The sequence below is a fragment of the Equus quagga genome, chromosome 2 (genome assembly GCF_021613505.1).
Source record: "Equus quagga isolate Etosha38 chromosome 2, UCLA_HA_Equagga_1.0, whole genome shotgun sequence".
NCBI classification, from domain to species: domain Eukaryota; kingdom Metazoa; phylum Chordata; class Mammalia; order Perissodactyla; family Equidae; genus Equus; species Equus quagga.
The window spans coordinates 122,654,094-122,679,095 of NC_060268.1; the positions used below are offsets into that span (position 1 = coordinate 122,654,094).

Below are 25,002 nucleotides of genomic sequence, written 5' to 3' on the forward strand. Positions count from 1 at the left end.
GGTAGGTGTAATTATCCTTACTTTACAGATGAAGAAACTGAGGTTGAGAGATAAAGTAACTTGCAGAGGTATGTCTGATTCCATGTTGTCACAGAGTTTGGGGGTGGGGAGACTTGGGGAGGAAAAGGTCCTGTTTTCTCTACAGGCCTCTGTGACTTGCTGAGTCACTTGCTGCTGTCCCACCTGTTCCTGCCAATCTCCAGGAAGGAGAAATGACACTGGAGAGACAGAGAGGAGTGACCGCAGTGACAGAGGGGTGGGTGGGCTGGCTCATGGCTGAGGCCTTTCTCCCAGAGCTGAGGGGAGATGCCGAAGCCACGCCTTGCCCCAGTGTCCTGGAACTGGAGGAGCTCCTGAGGGCAGGCAAGGTTTCTTGCAGCCATGTGGACGAAGTTTGGCCCAACCTTTACATAGGAGATGCGTGAGTGGTAGCTGGCCCAAGAGGTGTGGGGGTGGGGACAAGGAGAGATAGTTCTTGGGCTCTTTATCAGAGATGAGGGTGGAGTGGGAACAAGCAGAAATAGTTCTGCTCTGAGTATCCCAGGCCAGGGATTTTCGGCGGGACCCTCATGTGCTGAGGATAGTGCAGTGACCAGGTGCGGCCACCAGGGGGAGCAGGAACTTTGCGTGCCTGAAAGATGGGCACTCCCAGAGGTTCCTGGAGTCTTCTGGCACAACCGACAACTGGCGAGTCTGGGGGCAGAGGTCTGGGGAATGGTGATTTGGGGTATGAGATGGGGTGACAGAGAGTTCCCTTTCCGGGCCCCAGCCTCCCTCCTCTGGATATAGAGTGAGTGAGGAAGCCTGACTGAAGGTGAATCAGGGGAGGTGTTGCTTCTAAACGTCTGCAAATTAGAAGAAAGTATGAGGTAGTGGCCAGGAGAGGCCGGATGTGATGTGTGTGGGAGAGCACGCAGTGGGAAGGGAGGGGCAGCTGGGTCCCAGGACTGAAGCAATCCTTTCCTTCCTGTCTTGGACAAGGCAGGGGCAAGTGGCCTCAGCAAACAAAGAGGGCCTAAAGATAACTCTTTGTGCCACCAATTCTTCCATCAGAGAGCTCTGAGGGTGGGGCTGTGAGCTGTGGACCCCAGCTCAAGCTTGCTGGGTTCCTTCCAACTCCCTTTGGACCCTAACGGCTCCATCCCTCTGAAGCAGGGGGCCCAGCAAAGCCACCTTCCTGGACCCCGTGACTCAGCCAGCATCCAGCCCCTTTCCTCCCCTTCCCAGGACCACGGCAAATAACCGCTTTGAGCTATGGAAGCTGGGCATCACCCACGTGCTGAATGCCGCTCATGGGGGCCTCTACTGCCAGGGCGGCCCTGACTTCTACGGCAGCAGTGTGACCTACCTGGGGGTGCCAGCCCCTGATCTCCCTGATTTCGACATCAGTGCCTACTTCTCCTCCACAGCTGACTTCATTCACCGTGCCCTCAGCACACCTGGGGGTAGGAGTTGGGGTCTGAACCCTTATTCCAGCCTGCTCAGTCATGGGGGGGATGTCTGGTTTCCCCTCAAACATCAGTATCCTCCCGTCCCTAGTTTTTAAAAAGTCATCAGGTTTTTAAAAATCCTCTGCTCAGTGCTCTAGCAATTTATCCAACTGCATTGTTTCACAGATGAGGTACCTGAGGCCTAGAATACAAGGTCATGCCATGGATTAGAGGCAGACCTGTGGCTGGAAGCCAGGCTCCATCCCTCTGAAGCAGGGGGCCAAGCAAAGCCACCTTCCTGGACGCCACGCCACGGCTCAGCTAACATCCAGCCCCTTTCCAACAAAGGAGCTTGGGAAAGAGGGAGCCCCTGCTTTGTGCTCATCCTGGCTGAGAGCTCTGCCTTGCTACCTGACCCTGGGCAAGCCACTGTCCCTCTCTGGATTTCAGTTTCTCATCTATGTGATGGGAAAGACAAAACTATGGCTCATAACACTTTTTAATATCCGAAGCACTTTGACATCATTTGTTCTTCATCCATTCGTTCACCAGCTAGTTATTATCTTCTGTGTACCAGGCACCGAGCTAGATACTGGGAATCCACACTTAGACATGGCAGGGTCCTTGTCCTCATGGAAAGACAGCCAAAATGGGAAGTATTATGAGTGCTACTCGTATGAGTGGACAAATGTGAAGAGCTACAGGAACACAGGGTAAGAGTGCTCAGAGGATCAGGGAAGCAGGAGGACTTCCCTCTACAACATGGCACATACAGAAAAGGATGAACTGCTCTGTGATTCAAGTGATACCATGAGTGGTCAGGAAAGCTTCTGCGTGGAAGCCACGTCTCAGCCAAAACCTGATGGATGAGTAGTAGAAGTTAGTCAGATCAAGAACAGGGAAGAGTCTTACAGGTAGTTGAAATAGCATGTGCTAATGCTGGAGGCCAGAGATTATGACAGCTTCAAGGAACTGAAAGTTACCCAGTGTTCCTAGAGCTGAGAGTTGGGGTGGGATGGTCTGAGATGAGGCTGCAGGTTCAGCAGGGGCCAGCTCACAGAGGGTCTTATAAGCCATGTTAAGGAGTTTGGACCCCATCCCAAGGGTAAGCAAAACAAGTATTGGTCTACCCATTTGACAGATCAGGAAACTGAGGTCCATAAAGGCTGAATGACTTGCCCAGGGTCACAGATGCACCTCAGGAAGAGCAGGGTGAGGAACTTGGGTGTCCACCACAGCCCCTGGGCCAGCTGGTGGGAAAGGGTCTTTAACCAGGATGTCTTCCTCAGCCAAGGTCCTGGTGCACTGTGTGGTAGGTGTGAGCCGCTCTGCCACACTGGTCCTGGCCTACCTCATGCTGCGCCAGCACCTGTCCCTGCGGCAGGCAGTGATCACCGTGAGGCAGCGCCGATGGATCTTTCCCAACCGAGGCTTCCTCCGCCAGCTCTGCCAGCTGGACCAGAAGCTGCGGGGTGCAGGCCAGAGCTGAGGGGCCAGGTAAGGGCTGGGCAGGATGTGAGGAGGCAGGGGGAAGGGCTGAGTGCAGTTAGAAGTGAGGTCGGGTGAGGGCCTGGGGAAGGAGAATGGAGGGGGAGGCCAATGAGAGCTGGAAGTGAAAGGTCAGGTGAGGGGCTGGCCAGGGGCAAGGCCACAATTGGAAGAAAGGGTTCAGGTGAGGGCTGGCAGGGGACATGGATGGAACCAGTTCTGAGGTTGGTTGTTGGGGCCATGTGTGGCCTGAAGTCAGGATTGAAGGCGGCCTGGCCCACTCCCCAAGCTGCTGGGCTCCCCTCACCAACCCAAGGTCTCAACAGGGCCTCGCTGAGGCAACCTCCAGTAGGATCCTCTCTCCCAGCCCACCCAGATTCTTCAGACCCCAGAGAAGATGGAAAGGCTAGGGAGGAAAGGGGTAGAAAGCATGGAATAGAAGAGGTGAGGCCTTCCTCCCTGGTCCTGATGCTGACATGCCCTGCCTCCTTGGCTGAAAGCCTTTGGGGCTCACCTGAACCCCACCAAGGCAGCAGCACAGCCAATCCTGGCACCTGAGGGCTGTCTAGACCTCTGCATCCCTTCCCCTCAGGTCTGGACCCCAGCTACAGCTCTGGGGAGGAAGTGTGGCTGAAGCTATGAATCCAGGCTTAGTTAATTCTCATGTCAGCCCTGCCTCACCATTCCCACCATGAGGAAGGAGAAAGGTGCTCCTACCCCCAGCCAGGACCTCCTCACACAAACGTTGCTCGATACAAAGTTCTCCTGTCATCGGGCTATTCAGTTCTCTGCCTTGGACCTACCTGCCCCCTCCCCCAATCTGAGCTCAGAGTTCTACAGAAGGACCCTCCCTAACCTCCCTCCCTCTCTGGTTCTGGTGACCCCTTTAGGACAAAAAGGTCTTCATGAAGTTTATCCAGACTCCTTCCTGCTTCCATTTACTCCCTGCCTTCTTGTTCTGTGTTCAGTGCATTTGGAGCAATAGCAGGTGGTCCTTAAGATGCACAAGGGGAACAGATCCCCAGTACCTCCTCTCTCAAGCCTCCTCCCTCCTGCTGGAGGTTCCAGTGTCCGCGGCTGCCCAGTAGAAGGAGTTGGGCTCCGCTAGCAGCAACACTACTTCTCAGGCTCCCAGCTCGCAAATGCTTGCCAGGTGCTGCTTCAGTGTCTTCAGCATCAGCCCGGTGTTTTCCTCCAGCTCAGCGGGGAGGAGGCAGAGGTGTCTCTTCCCAGGGTGGAGTGGTTGTGGAGACACCAGGATGGTGAGGGAGCTGCAGTGTGCCCACTGCTCTTCTTCTCCCACCATGCCCAGGCTGGGTCTATCCCTGTCTGGCTTCAACAGCCTGCCTTCCTCATATTCATATCCACCCCCACCCGCCCCCGAGGGCGATCAGCTGGGGGTTAGGACTCCAGGGCTGCACTCTGCTCCCCCTAGCCTGCTTCCAGCTCCTACTCCTTCCCTCCTCTCACTTCGGGTGTGCTCCCACCCACTGACTCAGAGGGGCTGCCTGCTCTGGATGGGTGACTGCCCTAGGATTTCCTGGGAATTGGGAGAGCAGCAGCTTTCTCCTCCTGCCAAGAGTTTCCAGGGCATGGCCAGAATCTCCTCCTGCCCCCTACCCACAGGAACTGTTTTTGTCTCCGAATGCATACCAGCCCAACCAAAGGGGAGCATTTTAGTAATATCGACCCCTTCCCACAGGCTATCAGGAGGATGAGCATTTGGTGGATGGGGATTAGGCTAGGACAGAGGGTTGAGAGTTTGGGGGTGAGTGTAATGGAAGAAAATTAGGGTTATAGCTGGGGTTGGGATTAGGCCTTGGCTGAGCTGGGTGGGAAACTTGTGGGGAGTTCTGCAGGTATGGGGAGCCAAGAGGAGGGCAAGAATGGCATGTTCCCATCCTACTCTCTTTCCTCTACACAGGTATTGGGAACCTGGCAGAGCAGCAGATCTCTGATCATGCCCAGTTACCCCACTTCCTTGGCCTGGGGCCGTTATACCCTGACCTCCAACCTCAGCATCTTTCCCATCAGGCAGCTAGCTTTGGGGGAGTCAGTTGGGCTACAGCACTGCACACTTCCTGGGGGTGCCATCTACCAAATAGTCTGTGCAACTGGAGCCCCCAGGAGTTGTGCAGTGTGCAGCTTGTGCAGCTGTACACAGCAGCCCTGGGGCTAGGGACTCTGAAAGATGAGGGGGCCATGGGGACAATCATTTCTCTCCATGACCCCTGGGCCCCAAACCTGCCTCCTCATCTCTCCCAGCACCCATACCCACTTGACCTTACACAGAAGGCTCAATGCAGAAGCAGATTTAGGTGGCAGCTCTTGCTTCTGCCCCGATGAGTCCCAGACAATCTGGGCCTTGGTTTACCTGCTTGTAACGTGGAGCTCATCTCTCCTCCAGAGCTGGTCCCTATACCCTGCCACAGGGTTCTGCCATTTTGCTACCCTGGCACTGGCACTGCTGGTGCTGCTGCAGGCTCTGGCCCAGGTGGATACCCAGAAGATGGTAAGAGCCCAGTGTGGGGCCTGCCCTGGAGCTTGCTAATCCATCTGCTTCCTCCAGCTGCCTGCACTCCCTCTCAGCCACTGTCTTTGGTCCCCACAGGTGGGAATGGGCTGGCCTCTCAGCCAAGACCTGAGACTTCTCAGCCAGGGACCCCAAGTCCCCTTGTTGGGGAGGATAGGAGGAGAGCAGGAGGGGATTCTAAGTGTTCATGATAGCTCTTGGCCACACCTGCTTCCACCATCTCTCCCCAGGGCTCAGGGAGCCCCAGCAGGGGCTCATCTCAAGCTCCCTGGAGCTCAGAATTCAGAGACCCAATGTTGGGGTGGCTGTGGGTATGCACATGTCTCTGTGTGCTTCAGTTCTCTGGGAGTGTGAGTGGGGAAGAGTACTGAAGTATGGGTATATGAGGAGGGTCTCTGGATAGCAGGGAGGGTTCTTAACAGGCCCAAATCCAAGGTCCATAACTGATCACAGTTAGCCTTAGGAGGGACCTTAAAGCCCATCTTGCTGGCCTCAGAAGACAGTGGGGCCTGAGCCAGAAATGCCTTCTGGGGGAGAGAGGAGCTCAGCAGAAGGCAGAGTGGCTTCTGGATACACAGCTTCTGGCTGCAGGTCAGGGCTGGGCTAAAGACCTGCTCTGAACCCTACTTACACCTTTGTCTGTTTGCCTGCCTGCACTTTCCTCAGCTTGAGTGTTCTAGTTCTTAATCTTGGGCCAGTGCTGTAATCCTCATCTCCCAACTAAGGGCCCCTGGAACCTGGGTTCTGATGTTTGTGATTTGGGCTAGTCTCTTCCCTGTCCTCCTCCATGGAAAAGCCTTCTAGCTTTAACTTTCTGCCCATGGTCCACACCACCCTTAAAGGCCAAGGGAGCTTTTAAAATGGCTTATTCTATCTTCCTTCTCCCTGCCCCACAATCAACATTCACATATACATGTACTACAGGCAGACCCCTGCCAGGCTGCCTCTGCTCCCAGCAGAGCCAAGTGCCCAGCTGGGCTTGCTATGCCATGGGACCAGTGGGTGAGTTGGGAGTGGCAGAGGGAGGCCAGAAGAGGGGAGCAGCACATCATACTTTATAATTAAACTCAAATCAAAAAATAGAAACAGCATCAAGTGTGCGGAGACAGGCGGCTGGAAGCCGGCAGCACAAAGTGCCCGTCAGAGAAGACTACAGCCTGGGCCAGATACCCCTACAGGTGGGTGAGTGCTCCTATTTCAGGGGGGCTACAGAGCATGCTGGGTAATGAGGGCCAGGGCACCTGTGTCAGTGTGCGTTGTGGGGGAGATTTGGTTAGACTGGGGGACTAGTCTGCCTGTCGGGGTCAGACATAGAGGCACAGACAAAGCACTGTAGAGTCAGAAAGATCTGGGCTTGAACCCTGGCTCCTATGCTTATTGGTTGTGTGACCTTGGGCATATTGCTTAATCTCTCTGAGCCTCAGTTTCCTAATCTGTAAAATAGGGATGATAATATTACCTGCCTCATAATGGTACTGTGAAGATTCATTGAGAAAATGTAAGCACTTAGCTGTCTGATACATAATACATCCTTAGTAATTGGTGAAATATAATAATAATTATTGGTGGACAGAGGAGGAAATGTCAGCAAACACAGAGATAGAAACCAAGCCTCACTGTCCAGTGGGGAAGTTACCCAGGATATGGCTGAGGCTTAAAAGAGTAAGAGTAATAATAGTTGTGATAGTAATAGCAAGATGCACCATTTACTGGGCATCTACCATGAGCCACACCCTATGGGAAGTGGTTTACATTTACCATCTCATGGAGTTGTCACAGCAGCCCCACTGAGGAAACTGGCTCAGAGAAGACACACAGAAACAAGTGCCAGACCCAAGACCTCCTCCAGGTCTGCTCTCCTCCAAGGCCTGCATGCTGAGTGCACAGACCCACTGGCAGCTCACCATTAGCAGCCCACCTGCCTTCCTCCCAAGGCTTCCTTCACTAGACTCCCCACTTGTCCTGCCCTAAGATCTCTGGCCTCACCTGTCCTGTGGCCACAGTCCTGCCTGCTCTGCCTTGGGAGGAGGAAGCAGAAAGAATGGGCAGGAGGGAAGACCAAGGGGAACATCTCTGGAGCTGCAGCTGAGAAGGTGGATGGCAAACATCTTCCCCCCTGCCCTGAGGAGCCTTGTGCCTTGGCCTGAGCTGCCGGCATGCAGGGTGGTTTGCCAGGAGGCTGTGGAAGAGCACGAGCTCCTGTGAGAGGTTGGGAGATAGAGGCAACTGGGGAGAGCAACATAGAGAGGAGGAAAGATACAAAAACACAGAAAACAGGTGTCTGCATTTATCAATAGCAGCAGCACAAGAGCGGGAAAACCACTGCCCACAGAGGCAGCTGTTCAGCTTCGCGGGAGAGGCAGGAAGGAGGCAGAATGAAGGCTAGAGAGAAAGGGGAGAAGATCCAGGCCGGGCCCTGTCTCCGCTGGACATTGGGCCCTTGCTTCACCCTGTGGTGGCAGAGGAGATGTGGGAGGAAGTGTCAGGCAGGGTCCTTGGCGGTTCTAGTTGTAGGGGCTGCAGAAACCAGAGGAGCTGCTGCAGCCACCCACTCCCCTTCCTTGGATGTGCCTGGAGCTTGAAGGATGAGTCACTGGGTAGGGGGCTGGGCCTCACTCTGGCTGGCAAGGCAGGCTGGACCCCCAGTGGGATAGAGCAGACAAGGGGGGTACATCCATGAGCACCAGGAGTGAGGCCCTGGGTGGGACCTGACAAGGAGTATCCCTAAGTCCAAGGAAAAGCCCCTATCTCCAGATCTGGCCTAGGGCCCCTAGGAGGCTGAGGAGTGGGCTGTGGCCTAGCAGTCCCTTTGCTGGCTCCTCCTCCCCCCAGGAGCCTCTAGAAGGATCAGGGTCTAGCTCTGTCTCAGCTGGAGCCTGGCTGCCTGCTCACTGACACAACTGGGCTGTGAGGCACTGACTAACCACTAGGCGGCAGCCTCACCCCACACCAAGTTCAGAGGCCTGAGCCAGCGCCTGCCAGGCTTCCCAGAGCCCCATCTGGTCCTGCCTGGGGCTCATGAAGCACCAGCTGGCAGCTCCAGACCACTATGGCCATTGGACAACCTTGGTGCCTGGGGGCTTCTCCCACCCCAACACACTACATTGCTCTCTGCCCTGTAGTTACTGCATCCCAGCCACTCCTCTCTCATTCTCAGATCAGACCCCCAGAGAATCCTGAAAGTCAGGGAAGGCCAGGATCTTCAACATGAGAAAGAGAAATTATGACCCAGACAGGAGCAAAGATTTCCTCCAAGACACAGAAAAGAGTTGTGGCCAGACTCTCCTCCCTCTTTCTAAAGTTCTCTTTCCATCACTCAGGTAGCCTCCCATCTTCGTGGGAGTTCCAAGGCCAAGAGCCTTTAATCCCAGAGACACCAAGCAGAGAGGGGGCCTGGGGTTTGGAAGGACCACATGTCTGTCCATAGCAGCCTAGGTCTGCTCTCAGGCCCCACCCCCGTGGGCTCCAGGGAAGGATTTGGAATTCTAGCCGCTTCACAGCGTTTGTGTTCTGGGCAGAACCTGCCCAGCCCTGTTCCGCTCACCTGCTGAGTCCTGTCCCTGCACCTATTCCCCCACTCCCGGTCCCAGACCATGCCCTAGGTAGGTGGCAGGCCACTCAGCCTGCCCTGAGAGGTCACAGTGAGGGATGAGGGGAAAATCCGGGTCTTCACTTCCACCCTGCCCACCGGCTGCCCGCTGGGTGAGCTTGGCCAAGCCAGTGGCCTCCTGGGTGCCCGTTTCCCTTCCCGGTCCTGGCATCGCCTACCAGAGAGGAAAGACGTTCTTCCCAGTTTGTACCTTCCCTAGCTACTGGTTGAAGGGGCCAGAGACAGTTAGCCAAGATAAGCACTCCTTCCCAGCACGGCACCAGACCCAGGTTCTGGTGCCACTGACATCCCAGCTCTGCAGGGTCCCGGACTTCCTCAGTCAGCTGACTCCTGACAGAACCCACCTCACCTGGGTGAGGCCTGACCTGCAGCGCTGGCCTGAGTCACGGGGGTAAGGAAGAAAATCCCAGGGCCTATAGGCAGTTATGTAACAGCAACACCAAGTCTCCCCTATAGAGATGGATAAGTTAGTGACCACTCTCTGGAGTCCTCAAAGATGGTAACTGGAAGGCTTGGGGATGGAACTAAAGGAGCACAGAACTGGATTAAAATCCCAAATGGCTTTAGGCATCACTGTAAAAAATTCTCTCTGAGCTTCAGCTTCCTCCTGTGTAAAATAGGGACCTACCACAAATGAGGCACCAGGCCCAGAAGAGGCATTAGCTCCTTTAGTATGGAAATACTAATAATCGTCAGTTCACAGCCCAAGCACCTCATTCCAGAGATGGACTCTGCCCTCAAAGCACCTGAAACTGGGAGGGGATGGGGGCCTGAAGAGCAGCCTGGAAGTAGCAGAGAGGGGGCTTGAGAGGAGCTGCCCAGATTGTGGGGGCCTTCCTACATGCCATCTGAGGGCCACAGCCATTTGGGGTCTCCATCCCTACAAAGTACCAAGTGACCAGCGACTTAAGGGGTGGGGTTTGCACTGACCAGTTGCCACAAAGGGAACTCCAGGGGCCCCTTGGCCAGAGCTTCCAACATCAGGGGACTCTGGAGAGGGCCAGAGGGCTTCCCTTGTTCCCTGGGGAAAGGGTCTGGGCCTCAGCCCGGCTGAGCTGGTAAATAACCTCATCTAAAATAGGTGAGGCCCTTCCCTGGGGCACCTGGGCACTCTACCATGCCTAGGCCTCCCCCTCAGCTGGACCCACCTGTGGAGAGCCTGCCCCAGCCACTGCGGTGTCCACTCTGTTCCAGGATGGACTCACTGCAGAAGCAGGACCTCCGGAGGCCCAAGATCCACGGAGCAGTCCGGGTGCCTCCATATCAGCCACCCACGCTGGCCTCGCTGCAGCGCTTGCTATGGGTCCATCGGGCCGCCACGCTGAGCCACATCAATGAAGTCTGGCCCAATCTCTTCCTGGGAGATGCGTAAGTACAACCCATGGTGAGAGGTGAAGGGAGCAGAAGGGGAGCTTTTCCCGGAGCCCCCTAGGGGCAGAGGTGGCACCCTCTTTTCCTCCCACCATCTCACTCCATATGTTTCTTTCCTTTTATATTATTCTTTTAACTATGGAAATACAACACATGTAAGAAAAGTGCGGAGAGTACATACGAACTATTTCACCACCTATGTCAAGAAAAAGGACATTATTTGTGCCCAGAAGCCCCCGCTGAACCCTTCTCATCATAACCCTCTGGATAACCACTATCTAAGTGTTGAAATAAATATTTTCTTGCTTTTCTTTATAGTTTTACTGTGTATGTACCTACAATGTAGTTAGTTTTGCCTGTCTTTAAAAGGTATATAAATGGAATCATATTGTGTGTGTTTTGTGCCTGGCATCATTTGCTCAAAATTGTAAGATTCACCCATGTTATTATGTGTAGCTGCAGTTCATTCATTTTTCATTGCTGTATACTACTTGATTGTATGAATACACCATAGTTTATCCATTCTATTGTATATGGACACTTGAGTTGCTTCCATTCTTTGGCTGTTATAAACAGTGATCCTAGGAACATTCTAGTACATGTGTCCTGGGGACATACCCAAGAGTTACTTTAGGGTGTATATATAGAGAGTAGAATTGTGAGTCATTTTCCCTAAAAGTTTTCTTAAAATTTAGAACATATGAATCAATATACGTGGATTTTAGAAATTTTCCTTAATATTCAGAAAATATGGATCAATATCTTGGTAACCATATGGCAAATATGCTGTTCTCCCCCCACACAGATAACCAGTAATAAAAATCCTTGTTTACTTGTTTTTTTAACCATTTTTAAAGTGTAAAGTACATAGTACAGTACATTTTTTTATTGAGTTTATGATAGTTTACAACCTTGTGAAATTTCAGTTGTACTTTATTGTTTGTCAGTCATGTTGTAGGTGCACCCCTTCACCCTTTGTGCCCATGATCCACCCCCCCCCTTTCCCCTGGTAGCCACTAATCTGTTCTCTTTCTCCACATGTTTAAATTCCTCATGTGAGTGGAGTCATACAGAGATTGTCCTTCTCTATCTGGCTTATTTCACTTAACATAATTCCCTCAAGGTCCATGCATGTTGTTGTGAATGGGATGATTTTATTCTTTTTTATGGCTGGGTAGTATTCCATTGTATATACATACCATATCTTCTTTATCCAATCATCAGTTGATGGGCATGTAGGTTGCTTCCATGTCTTGGCTATTGTAAATAATACTGCAATGAACATAGGGGTGCATGGAACTTTTGGAATTGCTGACTTCAAGTTCTTTGGATAGATATCCAGTTGTGGGATGCCTGAGTCAGTTTGCACTCCCACCAGCAGTGTATGAGGGATCCTTTTTCTCAACAACCTCTCCAACACTTGTTACTTTTTGTTTTGGTTATTTTTGCCATTCTAATGGGTGTAAGGTGATATCTTAGTGTAGTTTTGGTTTGCATTTCCCTGATGATCAGTGATGATGAACATCTTTGCATGTGCCTATTGGCCATCTGTATGTCTTCTTTGGAGAAATGTCTGTTCATGTGCCCTGCCCATTTTTTGATCAGGTTGTTTGAGTTTTTGTTGTTGAGTTGTGTGAGTTATTTATATATTATGGAGATTAACCCATTGTCAGATATATGACTTGCAAATATTTTTTCCCAATTAGTGGGTTGTTTTTTTGTTTCAATCCTGTTTTCCCTTGCCTTGAAGAAGATCTTTAGTTTAATCAGGTCTCATTTGTTTATTCTTTCTATTGTTTCCCTTGTCTGAGAAGACAGGGTGTCCAAAAAGATCCTTTTAATACTGATGTCAAAGAGTGTACTGCCTACATTTTCCTCTAGAAGCCTTATGTCTCACCTTTAGGTCTTTGAAGCACTTTGAGTTTATTTTTGTGAGTGGTGAAAAAGGATGGTCAATTTTCATTCTTTTACATGTGGCTTTCCAGTTTTCCCAGCACCATTTGTTGAAAAGACTTTCTTTTCTCCATTGTAGGCCCTCAGCTCCTTTGTTGAAGATTAGCTGTCCATAGATGTGTGGTTTTATTTCTGGGCTTTCAATTCTGTTCCATTGATCTGTGCACCTGTTTTTGTACCAGTACCATGCAGTTTTGATTACCGTAGCTTTGTAGTATGTTTTGAAGTCAGGGATTGTGATGCCTCCAGTTTTGTTCTTTTTTCTCAGGATTGCTTTAGCAATTTGGGGTCTTTTGTTGCCCCATATGAATTTTAGGATTCTTTGTTCTATTTCTGTAAAGAATGTCATTGGGATTCTGATTGGGATTGCATTGAATCTGTAGATTGCTTTAGGTAGTATGGACATTTTAACTATGTTTATTCTTCCAATTCATGTACATGGAATGTCTTTCCATCTTTTTATGTCCTCATCCATTTCTTTCAGGAAAGCCTTGTAGTTTTCGTTGTGTAGGTCCTTCGCTTCCTTAGTTAAATTCACCCTGAGGTATTTTATTCTTTTTGTTGCAATTGTGAATGGTATTGTGTTCTTGAGTTCTTTTTTTGTTAGTTCGTTATTAGAGTATAGAAATGCTACTGATTTAGGTAAGTTGATTTTATATCCTGACACTTTGCTGTAGTTGTTGATTATTTCTAAAAGTTTTCCAGTGGATTCTTTGGGGTTTTCTATATATAAGATCATGTCATCTGCAAACAGCAAGAGTTTGACTTCTTCCCTTCCTATTTGGATTCCTTTTATTCCTTTCTCTTGCCTAATTGCTCTGGTCAAAACCTCCAGTACTATGTTGAATAAGAGTGATGATAGAGGGCATCGTTGTCTCGTTCCTGTTTTCAGGGGGATAGCACTCAGTTTTTGCCCATTGAATATGATGTTGGCTGTGGGTGTGTCATATATGGCCTTTATTTTGTTGAGGAAATTTCCTTCTATGCCCATTTTGTTCAGAGTTTTTATCATAAATGGCTGTTGGATCTCATCAAATGCTTTCTCTGCATCCATTGAGATGATCATGTGGTTTTTATTCCTCAATTTGTTGATGTGGTGTATCACGTTGATTGATTTGCGGATGTTGAACCATCCCTGAGTCCCTGGTATGAATCCCACTTGATCATGATATATGATCCTTTTGATGTATTGTTGAATTCGGGTTGCCAAAATTTTGTTGAGAATTTTTGCATCAATGTTCATCAGTGATATTGGCCTGTAGTTCTCCTTTTTCGTGCTGTCCTTGTCAGGCTTTGGTATCAGTGTGATGTTGGCCTCGTAAAATGTGTTACAAAGTGTTCCATCCTCCCTAATTTTTTGCAATGGCTTGAAAAGTATAGGTATTAAATCCTCTTTGAAAGTTTGGTAGAATTCCCCAGGAAAGCCGTCTGGTCCTGGGGTTTTATTTTTTGGGGTGCTTTTGATTGCTGTTTCAGTCTCCTTCCTTGTGATTGGTGCATTCAGACTGCTTCTTCTTGACTTAGCTTTGTGAGATTGTAAAAGTCTAAGAATTTATCCATTTCCTCTAGGTTATCCATTTTGTTGGCATATAGTTTTTCATAGTATTCTCTTATAATCCGTTGTATTTCTGTGGAGTCTGTTGTTATTTCTCCTCTTTCATTTCTAATTTGTTTATTTGAGCTTTCTCTATTTTTTTCTTTGTAAGACTGGCTAGGGATTTGTCCATTTTACTTATCTTCTCAAAGAACCAGCTCTTTGTTTCACTGATCTTTTCTACTGCCTTTTTTGTTTCAATAGCATTTATTTCTGCTCTGATTTTTATTATTTCTCTCCTTCTGCTGACTTTGGGCTTTGTTTGTTCTTCTTTCTCTAATTCAGTTAGGTGTAATTTGATGTTGCTTATTTGGGACTTTTCTTGTTTGTTAAGGTGTGCCTGTATTGTGATGAATTTCCCTCTTAATACAGATTTTGCTGTATCCCAATTGAGTTGGTATGGCATGTTATCATTTTAATTTGTCTCCAGATATTTTTTGATTTCTTCTTTAATTTCTTCAATGATCCATTGCTTGTTCAGTAGCATATTATTTAGTCTCCACATCTTTGTGCCTTTCTCAGCTTTTTCCTTGTAATTCATTTCTAGCTTTATAGCATTATGATCGGAGAAGATTCTTGTTATTATTTCAATTTTTTAAAATTTATAGAGGCTTGCCTTGTTTCCCAATATATGGTCTATCCTTGAGAATGTTCCATGTGCACTTGAGAAGAATGTGTATTCTGCTGTTTTTGGATGGAGTGTTCTATATATGTCTATTAAGTCCAACTGTTTTAGCTTTTCATTTAATTCCACCGTTTCCTTGTTGATTTTCTGTCTGGATGATCTGTCCAATGATGTAAGTGGGGTGTTGAGGTCCCCTACTATTATTGTGTTATTTTTAATATCTTCTTTTGGGTTTTTTAATAGTTGCTTTATGAACTTTGGTGCTCCTGTGTTGGGTGCATAGATATTTATAAGCGTTATTTCTTCTTGATGTAGTGTCCCTTTGATCATTATATACTGACCCTCTATGTCTCTCTTTACCTGCCTTATCTTGAAATCTACTTTGTCTGATATAAGTATTGTGACACCTGCTTTCTTTTGTTTGCTATTAGCTTGGATTGTCATCTTCCACTCCTTCACTGTGAGCCTGTGTTTGTCGTTGGAGCTGAGGTGTGTTTCCTGGAGGCAACAGATTGTTGAATCTTGTTCTTTAATCCATCTCGCCACTCTGTACCTTTTTATTGGAGAGTTCAATCCGTTTACATTGAGGGTGATTATTGATGCGTGAGAGCTGAATGCTGTCATTCTGTCACTTGTTTTCCGGTTTTCCTGCATTACCTTTGTTTCTTGTCCTGTGTGTTTTGGCCTACCCATTGACTTCTGCAGTTTCTTATTTCCTTACTTATGTTTTGTGTCTCTGTTCCGTTTTTAAGGTTAGTGGCTACCCTGAAGCTTGTATTCAGAATCTCGTGTATAACATAGTCCATTTTCTGGTGGCCTCTTATTTCCTTAGCCTAAACTGATTCAGTCCCTTTCCTCCTTCCCTCCTAAGTTATTCTTGTCATCTCTTATTCCATCTTGTGTTGTGAGTTTGTGGTTAAAGTGATAAGATTGTCTTTGTTTTTGGTGTTTTCATTCCCTTTATCCTAATGCTATAGTTGTATATTTGATATACTATTCTGATTCTATCTATTTGTCTCCTTACTCTGTGTTTTGTGACCCCTTTCTCCCTTTTTTCTTTTTTCAGGTATGAGGGCCTTCTTGAGGATTTCTTGTACGGGGGGTCTCGTGGCTATGAACTCCCTTAGTTTTTGTTTGTCTGGGAAAGATTTAATTTATCCCTCATATCTGAAGGATATTTTTGCTGGATAGAGTATTCTTGGCTGAAGATTGTTATCTTTTAAAGCTTTGAATATGTCATTCCAATCTTTCCTAGCTTGTAAGGTTTCTGCGGAGAAATCCTCTGAAAGTCTTGTAGGGGTTCCTTTGTAGGTTATTTTCTTCTGCCTTGCTGTCCTGAGTATTCTTTCTTTGTCATTCACTTTTGCCAGTTTTACTACTATATGCCTTGCAGTTGGTCTTTTTACATCGACATATCTAGGAGACCTGAAAGCTTCCTCCACACATATTTCTCTCTCATTCTCTAGATTTTGGAAATTCTCTGCTATTATTCCTTTGAGCACACTTTCTGCTCCATTCTCCTTCTCGTCACCCTCAGGGATTCCAATTATTCTTATATTGCATTTCCTCATTGAATCGGCTATTTCTCGGAGATTTTCTTCATTCCTTTTTATTCTTAATTCTCTCCTTTCCTCTGTCTGGACCCATTCAGCCTGTCTATCTTCGATTATGCTCATTTGCTCCTCTATGGCATCCACACAGGCACTCAAGGAATCAGTATTCTGTTTTATCTGATCCAGTCTATTTTTCATCTCTAGTATTTCTGATTGATTCTTCTTGATAGTTTCAGTCTCTTTTGTGAAGTAACTCCAGAACTCCTTAACTTGTTTCTCTATATTTTCCTTTACCTCCTTGAGTTTTTTGACAATAGCTATTCTGAATTCATTTTTGTTTAGTTTACTTATTTCTGAGTCCTCAGGGCATAACCCTGGGTGCTTGTTTTCCCTCTGGTCTGGAGATTTGATGAATTGATGGATGCTGGAAGAAGGAGGGGTCTTTCCCATGGTGATATTATTCGGTTGCAGTTACAGCCTATCAGCACTAGATGAGCTTCAAGAGCTGCGTATTGCGAGTCCTCCATCTTCAGCCGAGATGGCGGCGCACAGCATGGGTTGGGGGAGGGAGGAGCACCTTCTCTTGCGCTCAGACCTGGTTTCCTGATGAGCTCTCACTATTTGCTCTCCTGGGGTCTTGGCTTGCTGAGCTTACCCCACATGAAAGCTTTCTCCCATTAGAGGGCTTCTGTCTGGGCTGCACGGTGTGGGAGTCCTGGGTGATCCTGTGGATGTGAAGCCCCTCCCCAACTCCCTCCCTCACAGAGCCTCCCACTATAGCGATCCCAGTCATTAGGGGAGAGAGTGAAGATCTCTCTTACCCTGTTCCAGCTCCTCTGAGGGGGTCTCCAGCCTCTCCGCCCTCTGTCGTTTGGCTGCTGTGGGTCTCCAAGGATTTCTGTGCTAGTATGATTTTTTTTGGTTGGAATATGGTTGCTCTTCTTTTGTTGTATGTTGGAGGGGAGAGAGTCCCAGGCAAGCTCACTCCACCATGACTCTGACATCCTCCCTTGTTTAATTTTTTTAAAATGCATGCACACATACACACCATATGCTTTTCCACAATTATTTTTTTTTTACAAAAATAGTGTCACTTTATAATCCCATTTTGTAATCTGCTTTATAGAGAAAGCTTTTTTAATGGAATTACACAACATATTTATAAAACATTTTAAAACAGTGTTCTGTTTTGTATCCTGCATTTTTCAGAGGTTCTCAATATAGCACAAACATCTTTCCTTGTTTACCTACATGCATCTACCACATTTTAGTAGTTGCATGGTATTTCACTTAGCTATACCATACTCAATCTCCTATTATAGGATATTTAGGGATTTTTTTTCCTCAATTTTTCACTGTTTTAAGTATCATTAGTTCCAGTTTACATATATCTGTGGGCACATTTTGGATTCTTTCTTTTATTAAGTTCCTGGACAAAAACTTGCTGGGGCGAAGCATGTATACATTTTCAAGGCTTTTGATGCATATGGCCAAACTGCTCTCCAGAAAAGTTGGCCTGAGTGAAAGGGAGTCTTAAACTCCAACTAGAGGAGCCCTTTCACCCCATGCCAGTTCACTGGTTCCAGTCTCACCCTTGGAGGGGGATGGCAGAGGAGGGAAGGAGGCAAGTTCCAACCCAGCCAGAGCTGACCCACTGAGCTCTCCCCAACCTCCCAACTCCTCCTGTGCCCTCCCTCCAGGTATGCAGCCCGGGACAAGAACAAGCTGACCCAGCTGGGCATCACCCATGTCGTGAATGTCGCTGCAGGCAAGTTTCAAGTGGATACAGGTGCCAAGTTCTACCATGGAATGCCCTTGGAGTACTATGGCATTGAAGCCGATGACAACCCCTTCTTTGACCTCAGTGTCTACTTTCTGCCTGTTGCTCGATACATCCGAACTGCCCTCAATATTCCCCAAGGTGAGCTGCTGTGGAAGGCACTGGGGTGGAGGTGGGGGTGGGAGAAGGATTTGGGACTATCCAGTTTTCTGGTAGCACTGATGGGTGTGGTGGCCAGAGCCACAAACCCCTTCAACAACCCTCTCACCCCATGAGGCAAATAGCTACTACCATTTAGTGAGCATCCCTTTCTGGAACACCCTGAAAACCAACAATCACAGACATAACTAAAGTCCAGTGTGGTTGTCAGTGTAACCATATTCCTCAGTAAGAGGTCAGGTGTTGGGCAGAAAGTACAGGACCTAGCAAAGGCTGAGCAGGCCCCTCTAAGATGAGGCCTTGGTATAGGCCTGCAGGGCCAGAGGAGAGAGCAGAACTAGGGGTAAAGGGAGGTACAAGGACACCCCCTGTAATCTATCATAAACCCAGGGGACTCCAGGAGTACTGTCCCCCTCCACTCCACAAGAGTTGCAAAGGATGCCAGAGGAAGCATCTTGGACCAAGAGAAGAGAATCCCAGCTGTTAATGTTAGCACTGCTACTAACTTGCTGGGTGACCTTGAACCGGTACCTTTCCCTCTCTGGGCCCCAGCTGCCCCATCAGACAGTGAGGACAGTGTCAGTATTCCAGGACGCTGTGATAGGTGGGCTGAAGGATGGCCAGAAGCATCCCTGATTCCCAAACGGGTGAGCAGTACAAGGACAGGTAGCTGACGTTAGGTTGGGTCTCCACACAGGCCGTGTGCTGGTACACTGCGCCATGGGGGTAAGCCGCTCTGCCACAGTTGTCCTGGCCTTCCTCATGATCTACGAGAACATGATGCTGGTGGAGGCCATCCAGACGGTTCAGGCTCACCGTGATATCTGCCCCAACTCGGGCTTTCTCCAGCAGCTCCAGGTTCTGGACAACCGACTGGGGCGGGAGACGGGGCGACTCTGACCTGGTGGGCAGCCAGGAGCCCTAACTCTCTGTCCAGCATGGCCTGACCCAACCAGCCTGGCCCTGGGGATAGCAGCCTCTGCTGTTTCCAGCGACCTTGAGATGTAAATAGCAAGTGGGGGCTTAGCTGAGGCAGAGGCAGGGAGAGCCAGGTGGTGACCTTTAGCAGGTGGATTTCCCTGACCCAGTCTAGAGATTCTTTATGCAAAAGAGAGTTCAGTCTGTCTCTATAATAAAAGGTTCATCATAATAAAGACAGGAGATCTTCTGGTGGTTTGTGGGGCGGTAGCTTACTCCCAGGATGGCCAGGAGGATCCAGAAGGCTTGCCAACTCTGCTTTAGCATGATGGCAGCCTAGAGGAGTGTGAGTCCATTGTCTGAATAAAGACCAAAGTTCAATGTGTCACCACCTTCTCCATGCCCTCCCTATCAAAAACCGACTATCAAAACTCGCTGTGCGCAAATAGCATCTCTTGAATCCATTCAGTCTTTTCATTTATACTCTACTTTCAAGAGGACTGACTAAAATTACAGACACCTAAAAAATACAGGCATTAAACAAGAGGATAGAGACTGGGGAGGAGACACTCCAGAAAGCTTAGGTGAAGGGTGGTTATAAGATGGAGCAAAACATTTAGCTCTAAGTTACTTAGTTCTTGTACCCTAATAAAATGAAACAAAATAAAAAGCCCACAGGTTCCTCACCTGTAATTGGTACAAGGTATTTATAAGGATTAAATGGGTTGTCTTTCCTCCTACCTCTCTGGCTGCTCCTATTTACCCTTGTCTCCTCCAGCTGACCCTTAAATGTCAAGGTTCTGGCCTCTGCCTCTTCTCTCCCTCAGTGTCTCTGCGCTCCTGGGGGATCCCCTTGCTCCCACAGCCTTACCTCACATCTCTAGACTCATGACTCTCAGACCCCTATGGTGGCCCAAATTTCTCTCCTTAGCTCAAAACCTACTTATCCCTCTGCTACCTCCATTTAAACATTGCACTTGAATTTCAAACTCAGCTGAACTTTTCATCACCCCCTACCCAGACCCACTCCTCTTCCTAGTTCCCCATGTTAATGAAGGGTTCTGACAGCCATTGTTACCCACATCAGTGAGGGCGTCACCCTGGACTCCTGCCTCTTGTACAATTATCAATTGTACCTATCAATTCTACCTCCTAAATACCACTCCGATCTGCTCAGTTAATCTTTGTTGTAACTACACAAGTTCAAGCTGCCCTCACCTCTCACTTGGATTCTTCCAACAGCCTACTAACAGTCTCTCTACCTCCATCCTTGCCTCTCCAACCTCCACACAGTATGCAGGCATCTTGCTAAAATGAAACGTCACTCCTCTGTTTACAACCTCTGAAGTACCAACACCTTGACAAAGTATAAAGATGCTTCCTTATCTGAGACCTGCTTATATCTCCAGCCATATCGCTTGTAATTCTGTTCCCATGCATACCATGTAATTAGGAAATGGCAAATCCACTTGCAGTTTCCAGAATGTACCACACTCTCTTACCTCTGGTACTTTGCAGATGCTTCAGGTTGTACCACCTGAATGCACCACCCTCACCCATTTTCACTGGAGTCTCCTTGAGGTCTCAATTCAGATGTCAGTTCTGGGAATCCCTCCTGGACTCCTCAAGCCTCTCAGGAAGCAGTTCTCCTCGAGCTCCCAAAATGTCCATCCACCCCTTGTGATATCACCTGTCTTTCTGAATTATACTTGTCTAATGCCTTGTCATTCTCTTCCAAGTGGCTCTCTCTGACCAGGCTTTCTCTGGGCTCAAGTTCCCATGGCTCCCACCCTCTCTGGCTATGACCCTGTCCGCAGGTACAGCTCTCTGGTTCCATGCCACTTGGCCCTCTCTACAGAGGCCACCAGGGGGAGTGGATCCCAGCTGGCCCCAGGACTGGGCCCGCCTCCAAAGGGCACCTCCTCTCCTCCCAGCTCCACCTGCCCACAGCAGCTCACCATTTGGTCACCCTCACACCCTCTTCCCAGCACATCTTGTCCCTCTTGGGCTAGCTTTGAACCCTCTCCTCACTCCCCACCAAGGCTCTCTGGGGCCAGCTCTGCCTTCTCCTGGGGGTTTAAAGGGTCTTTGCCCTTCTCTGCCATCTGGTCTATTTCTAGAAGGCGAGTGCTTTCCTTTTGTGTAAATCAAAGAAGGTGCCCCTCTGAGCAAATCAGCCTTTCAGGAAGAAGCACTCCTCGCAACCAGCTTGGTCAAGGAAAAGGTGTCCCTTCCTCCCAAGTGGATGTAGCTCCAAGTCAGAGTGCCCAGCTGACTGAGCTGAGCACAGGCTGGGTGTTGGCCCCCATTCACTCCTTCTGCAATTTATAAACTGCACAAATGTATGCTGCCTTGTCTGGGATGTAGGGATTGATATCTCTATTTTACAGATGAACAAACTGAGGCTCAGAGAAGTGAAATGAGGCTCTCTTGTTGCCTCCTGGATTCAGGATCTCTGGGCTCTCGCCTCAAAGGGCAGGTACTGCCCAGCCGGCTCCTCTGCTCTCCTCCCTGCAGTACTTGGTCCTAATCCTAGCTGGCTGTTGGCTGCCTCAGGTACTCTCTGGGCCTTTTCCAAAGGGTAAACATACATCCTAGCTGAAGGATGGCAGAAGGGCTCGTGCTGCTGTGACCAACCAGACAGGGCTCCTCGACAATCTGGGGACAGAAAACTGTTCTCAGTTCATCCTCGGGTTGGTGGGGCCTATAATTCTCCAGAGCAGACAAAGCTAGTCCCCGCTCAGTAGCCCAACCTGCCAACATTCAGTTCCCTTGGATCCCTCCTCTGCCCAAGAACTCAGCCCTTGTTACTATTTCTTGCTCATGCAGTGTCAGCAGGATCCAAAATAGTGGCTCCAGAAGCCAGTCTCTAAATCAATATCCAGGCCTATGAGTGTGGACAGCCTGTCCCAGCCGGCTGCAGTAGGATGCCCAGAGGCTGGGACAGAGCCTCATCCTGGAGCTTTAGTTTCAGCACGTCACCTTCTTGGGGCTCTGAGGGTTGGGCTCAGAATCTAGGGCTGCAGGGGGAAGTGGGAGGGAAGCCCTAAGAAGGCAGGTGGTGGGAAAGCCAAATATTTTCCAGAGCACCCAGGGAAACAGAAGTTGAGCTCCAGACTGGCACCTCTGCCAGGAATCCTTCCTGCCTGCTGCACTTGCCCCAGGAGGTCTGTGATGATGTGTCTGCTCCCCCTCTTCTCTAGAGTAGCCTCATGAAAGGAGTGGCGTATTGTTAAGAGCATGACTTTGGAGCCAGATTACCTGGGTTCAAATCCTACCTCTGCCCCTTACCAGGTGTATGACCTCAGTTACTCTCTCCGTACCTTAGATTCCTAATCTATAACATTTAGAGTAATAATAGCCAACATAGAGGATTGTTGTAAGGATTCAGTGGAGCATATAGAAAGTGCTGTATGCAACACGTGGCAAGCCCCCAAAAATGAGAACTGTGATTATTACCTGGTGTCAGCTGCTACACAGACCCCCAGTCTTAAACTAAACGTTGGCAGCACTTTCAGTGTATTGAATGAATGAATGAATGATTTAAAATTAGCTGACCTAAATGCAACATGGTATCCTGGATAGGATTCTGAAACAGAAAATGGACATAAGTAGAAAAACTGGTGAAATCTGAAAAGAAGTCTGTGGTTTAGTTAATACTGTTACATCAATTTTAATGTCTTAGATAAATGTGCCACGGTTAGGTAAGAAGTTAACAGTAGAGGAAGCTGGGTGGAAAGTGTAGAAGAAATGTTCCTACTATCTTTATAACTCTTCTGTAAATCTAAAATTGTTTCAAAATAAAAGGTTAAAAAAATTTTCTGACAATGACTGACTGCTTTGCACATGCCAGGCACTGTGCTGAGTGCTTTAGACACGTCATACGTCTTTTATTCAATTTCATCTATAATGTTTTATTTCTTTAGAAAAAGCACAAATCAAATATGGCAAAAAGTTAAGATTTGACCACAATGAGTTGTGGAAATATAGGTGTTTGTTATATCTTTTTATTTTTTTGTGTTCTTAAAATATTTCCTAATTTAAAAAATCAAAAATAAATTGACTAACTTTCAAAATTAGAAACATCCTACTCTACATATTTAGGTTTTGAAACCCATCAGCAAATAGATTTTAGGACTGCATTTAGGAAGTGTTCTGAATTAATATGGTACCATTATTGCTGGCTTCAGGCCTAAAATACTGCAAATTCACATGTTATCCTTTTAAAGCCTTCAAGAGGCTTTATTATGGATCATCTTGCTTCAAGAAAAAGGTAATGATGGCCCAGTTTATAGTGTTTAGATGAAATAACTGTGATCAAAGCCAATAAGTCAAACTATGCGTTTCATTTAATCCTCACAACACTATGGGGTAGGTTGTATTATCACCCCATTTTACAGACAAGAACACAGGTGCAGAGAGGTTAAGCCATATATCAGCTAATTTTAATTGAGAGTTTATGTACCTGTGTATTAGTCAGGCTAACGGTTCTGACAAACAAAGCTTTATTTCTCCCTCACAACACAAGTTAATGGGGGCAGGGGGTGCAAGCTTGGAGGATGTAGAGACCAGATATATTATTTCCCCTCTAGTTCTGTAGGCCAAACTCAGTCACATGGTCACAGCTAACTGCAGAGAAGGCTGGGAAATGTAGTCTAGAGGGGTGCCCAGGACGAAGAGGACACTGAAGATATTGGTGATCATGAGTGAGTAGGCTTTTCCAAAGCAGGCATTCATATGAGATATACATAATCATTTAATCCTCATAAACCATAAGAGGTAGGTACTATTATTAGTATTCCCATCTTACAGATGTGAAAACTGAGACTCAGAGAGTGTTTAAGTAAACTTTCTCAAGGTCACTTAGCTGGCGGTGGTAGAATCATATTACAAAGTCAGCAAGCCTGTTTTCTTAAACGCTTCCTGAGCCTTCATTGTGGGTTGGCCTAGTGATTGTTTACCAATAGAATTTGAGGCAAAAGTGGTATTCTGGGACTTCTGGGGCTGGATCATAAGATGCCTTGCAACTTCTGTCTGGGTCTCTTGGAACACTGTCTTTGGGAGCCCTGAGTCACTGTGCAAGAAGTCTGACTACTCCAAGACTGCCACACTAGAGGAGTCACGTGTAAGCTAACTGGTCAACAGTCCCAGCTGACTCCAGCCTTCCAGCCTCCTTGCCAAGGCACTACACATTTGAGTGATGACCTCTTTTTGAACTCTCCAGATCAGCACATCTGCCAGCTAAATACCACCAAATGACCTCTGTCAACACCACGTGGAACAGAAGAACAATCCATCCAAGCCTGCCTGAATTAAGGACCCACAAAATCATGAGATACAGCATAAGAAAATGGCCCTGTTTTAAGTCACTAAATTTTGGGGTAGTTTGTTACACGTCAATAGATAACCAGCACAGCAGTAGAGCCAGCTCTGACCAAAAGCCCTGGTTTTTAAACACTAAATTAGCTTCTGGAAGAATAGGTGATTGAGAAAAGGACAGAGCAGCCACATCCATCCACCCCTTCACCAAGTGCATGACGATGAGGTTCCACATCTACAGAGGAGTACACATGACAAAGAGCCCTGGCTCATATCTGCCCAGAGCCCCAGTCTGGTTAGGGGCCCAAGGAGAATATTGGTGGCAAAGTCCTGGAGGTGGGCACGGTAGAGAGGCTGCCAGAAAGGGAACAACCCCCTCCCCCAAAAGCTCTGCCCTAAGCTCCAGCTGTCCTACCTTTTAGGCCATCAGACTCCTGCTGAGCCACCCAAGACTTCCTGACCAACAGGAGGCCCCTGTGGGTCTGCTGGCCTCTAGCTCCCAGCCTGGCCTTGACAGCTGCCTCCTCCATTTCCTCCCCAACAGGGGTGTGGAGGGCAGCCACAGTATGGACTCTGTAGCCAGTGGGACCTTCGGGAAACCTGGTTTGAGGAAAACTCAAAGAGAATACTGCACCCCCCTCCCTACACAGGTACTGCCCTCCCTGGAGG

The 25,002-nt window shown here is 48.2% G+C and overlaps 1 protein-coding gene across 2 annotated transcripts; it reads left to right on the forward strand.

Annotated features, from left to right (window-relative positions):
- Positions 1-233: 233 nt before the first annotated feature.
- DUSP13 (dual specificity phosphatase 13) lies at positions 234-19,685 on the forward strand. 2 transcript variants are annotated; one of them, XM_046655468.1, is made up of 8 exons: positions 234-421; positions 1,228-1,521; positions 2,747-2,927; positions 5,326-5,430; positions 6,535-6,629; positions 10,256-10,429; positions 17,858-18,078; positions 18,794-19,685. In XM_046655468.1, exons 1-8 carry the CDS (start codon positions 273-275, stop codon positions 18,994-18,996), a joined length of 1,422 nt encoding a protein of 473 aa, XP_046511424.1. In that variant the 5' UTR covers positions 234-272; the 3' UTR covers positions 18,997-19,685. The 2 variants fall into 2 exon arrangements, with proteins under 2 accessions (XP_046511424.1, XP_046511425.1); XM_046655469.1 differs by lacking the exon at positions 1,228-1,521 and having other exon boundaries at positions 2,720-2,927.
- Positions 19,686-25,002: the final 5,317 nt, after the last annotated feature.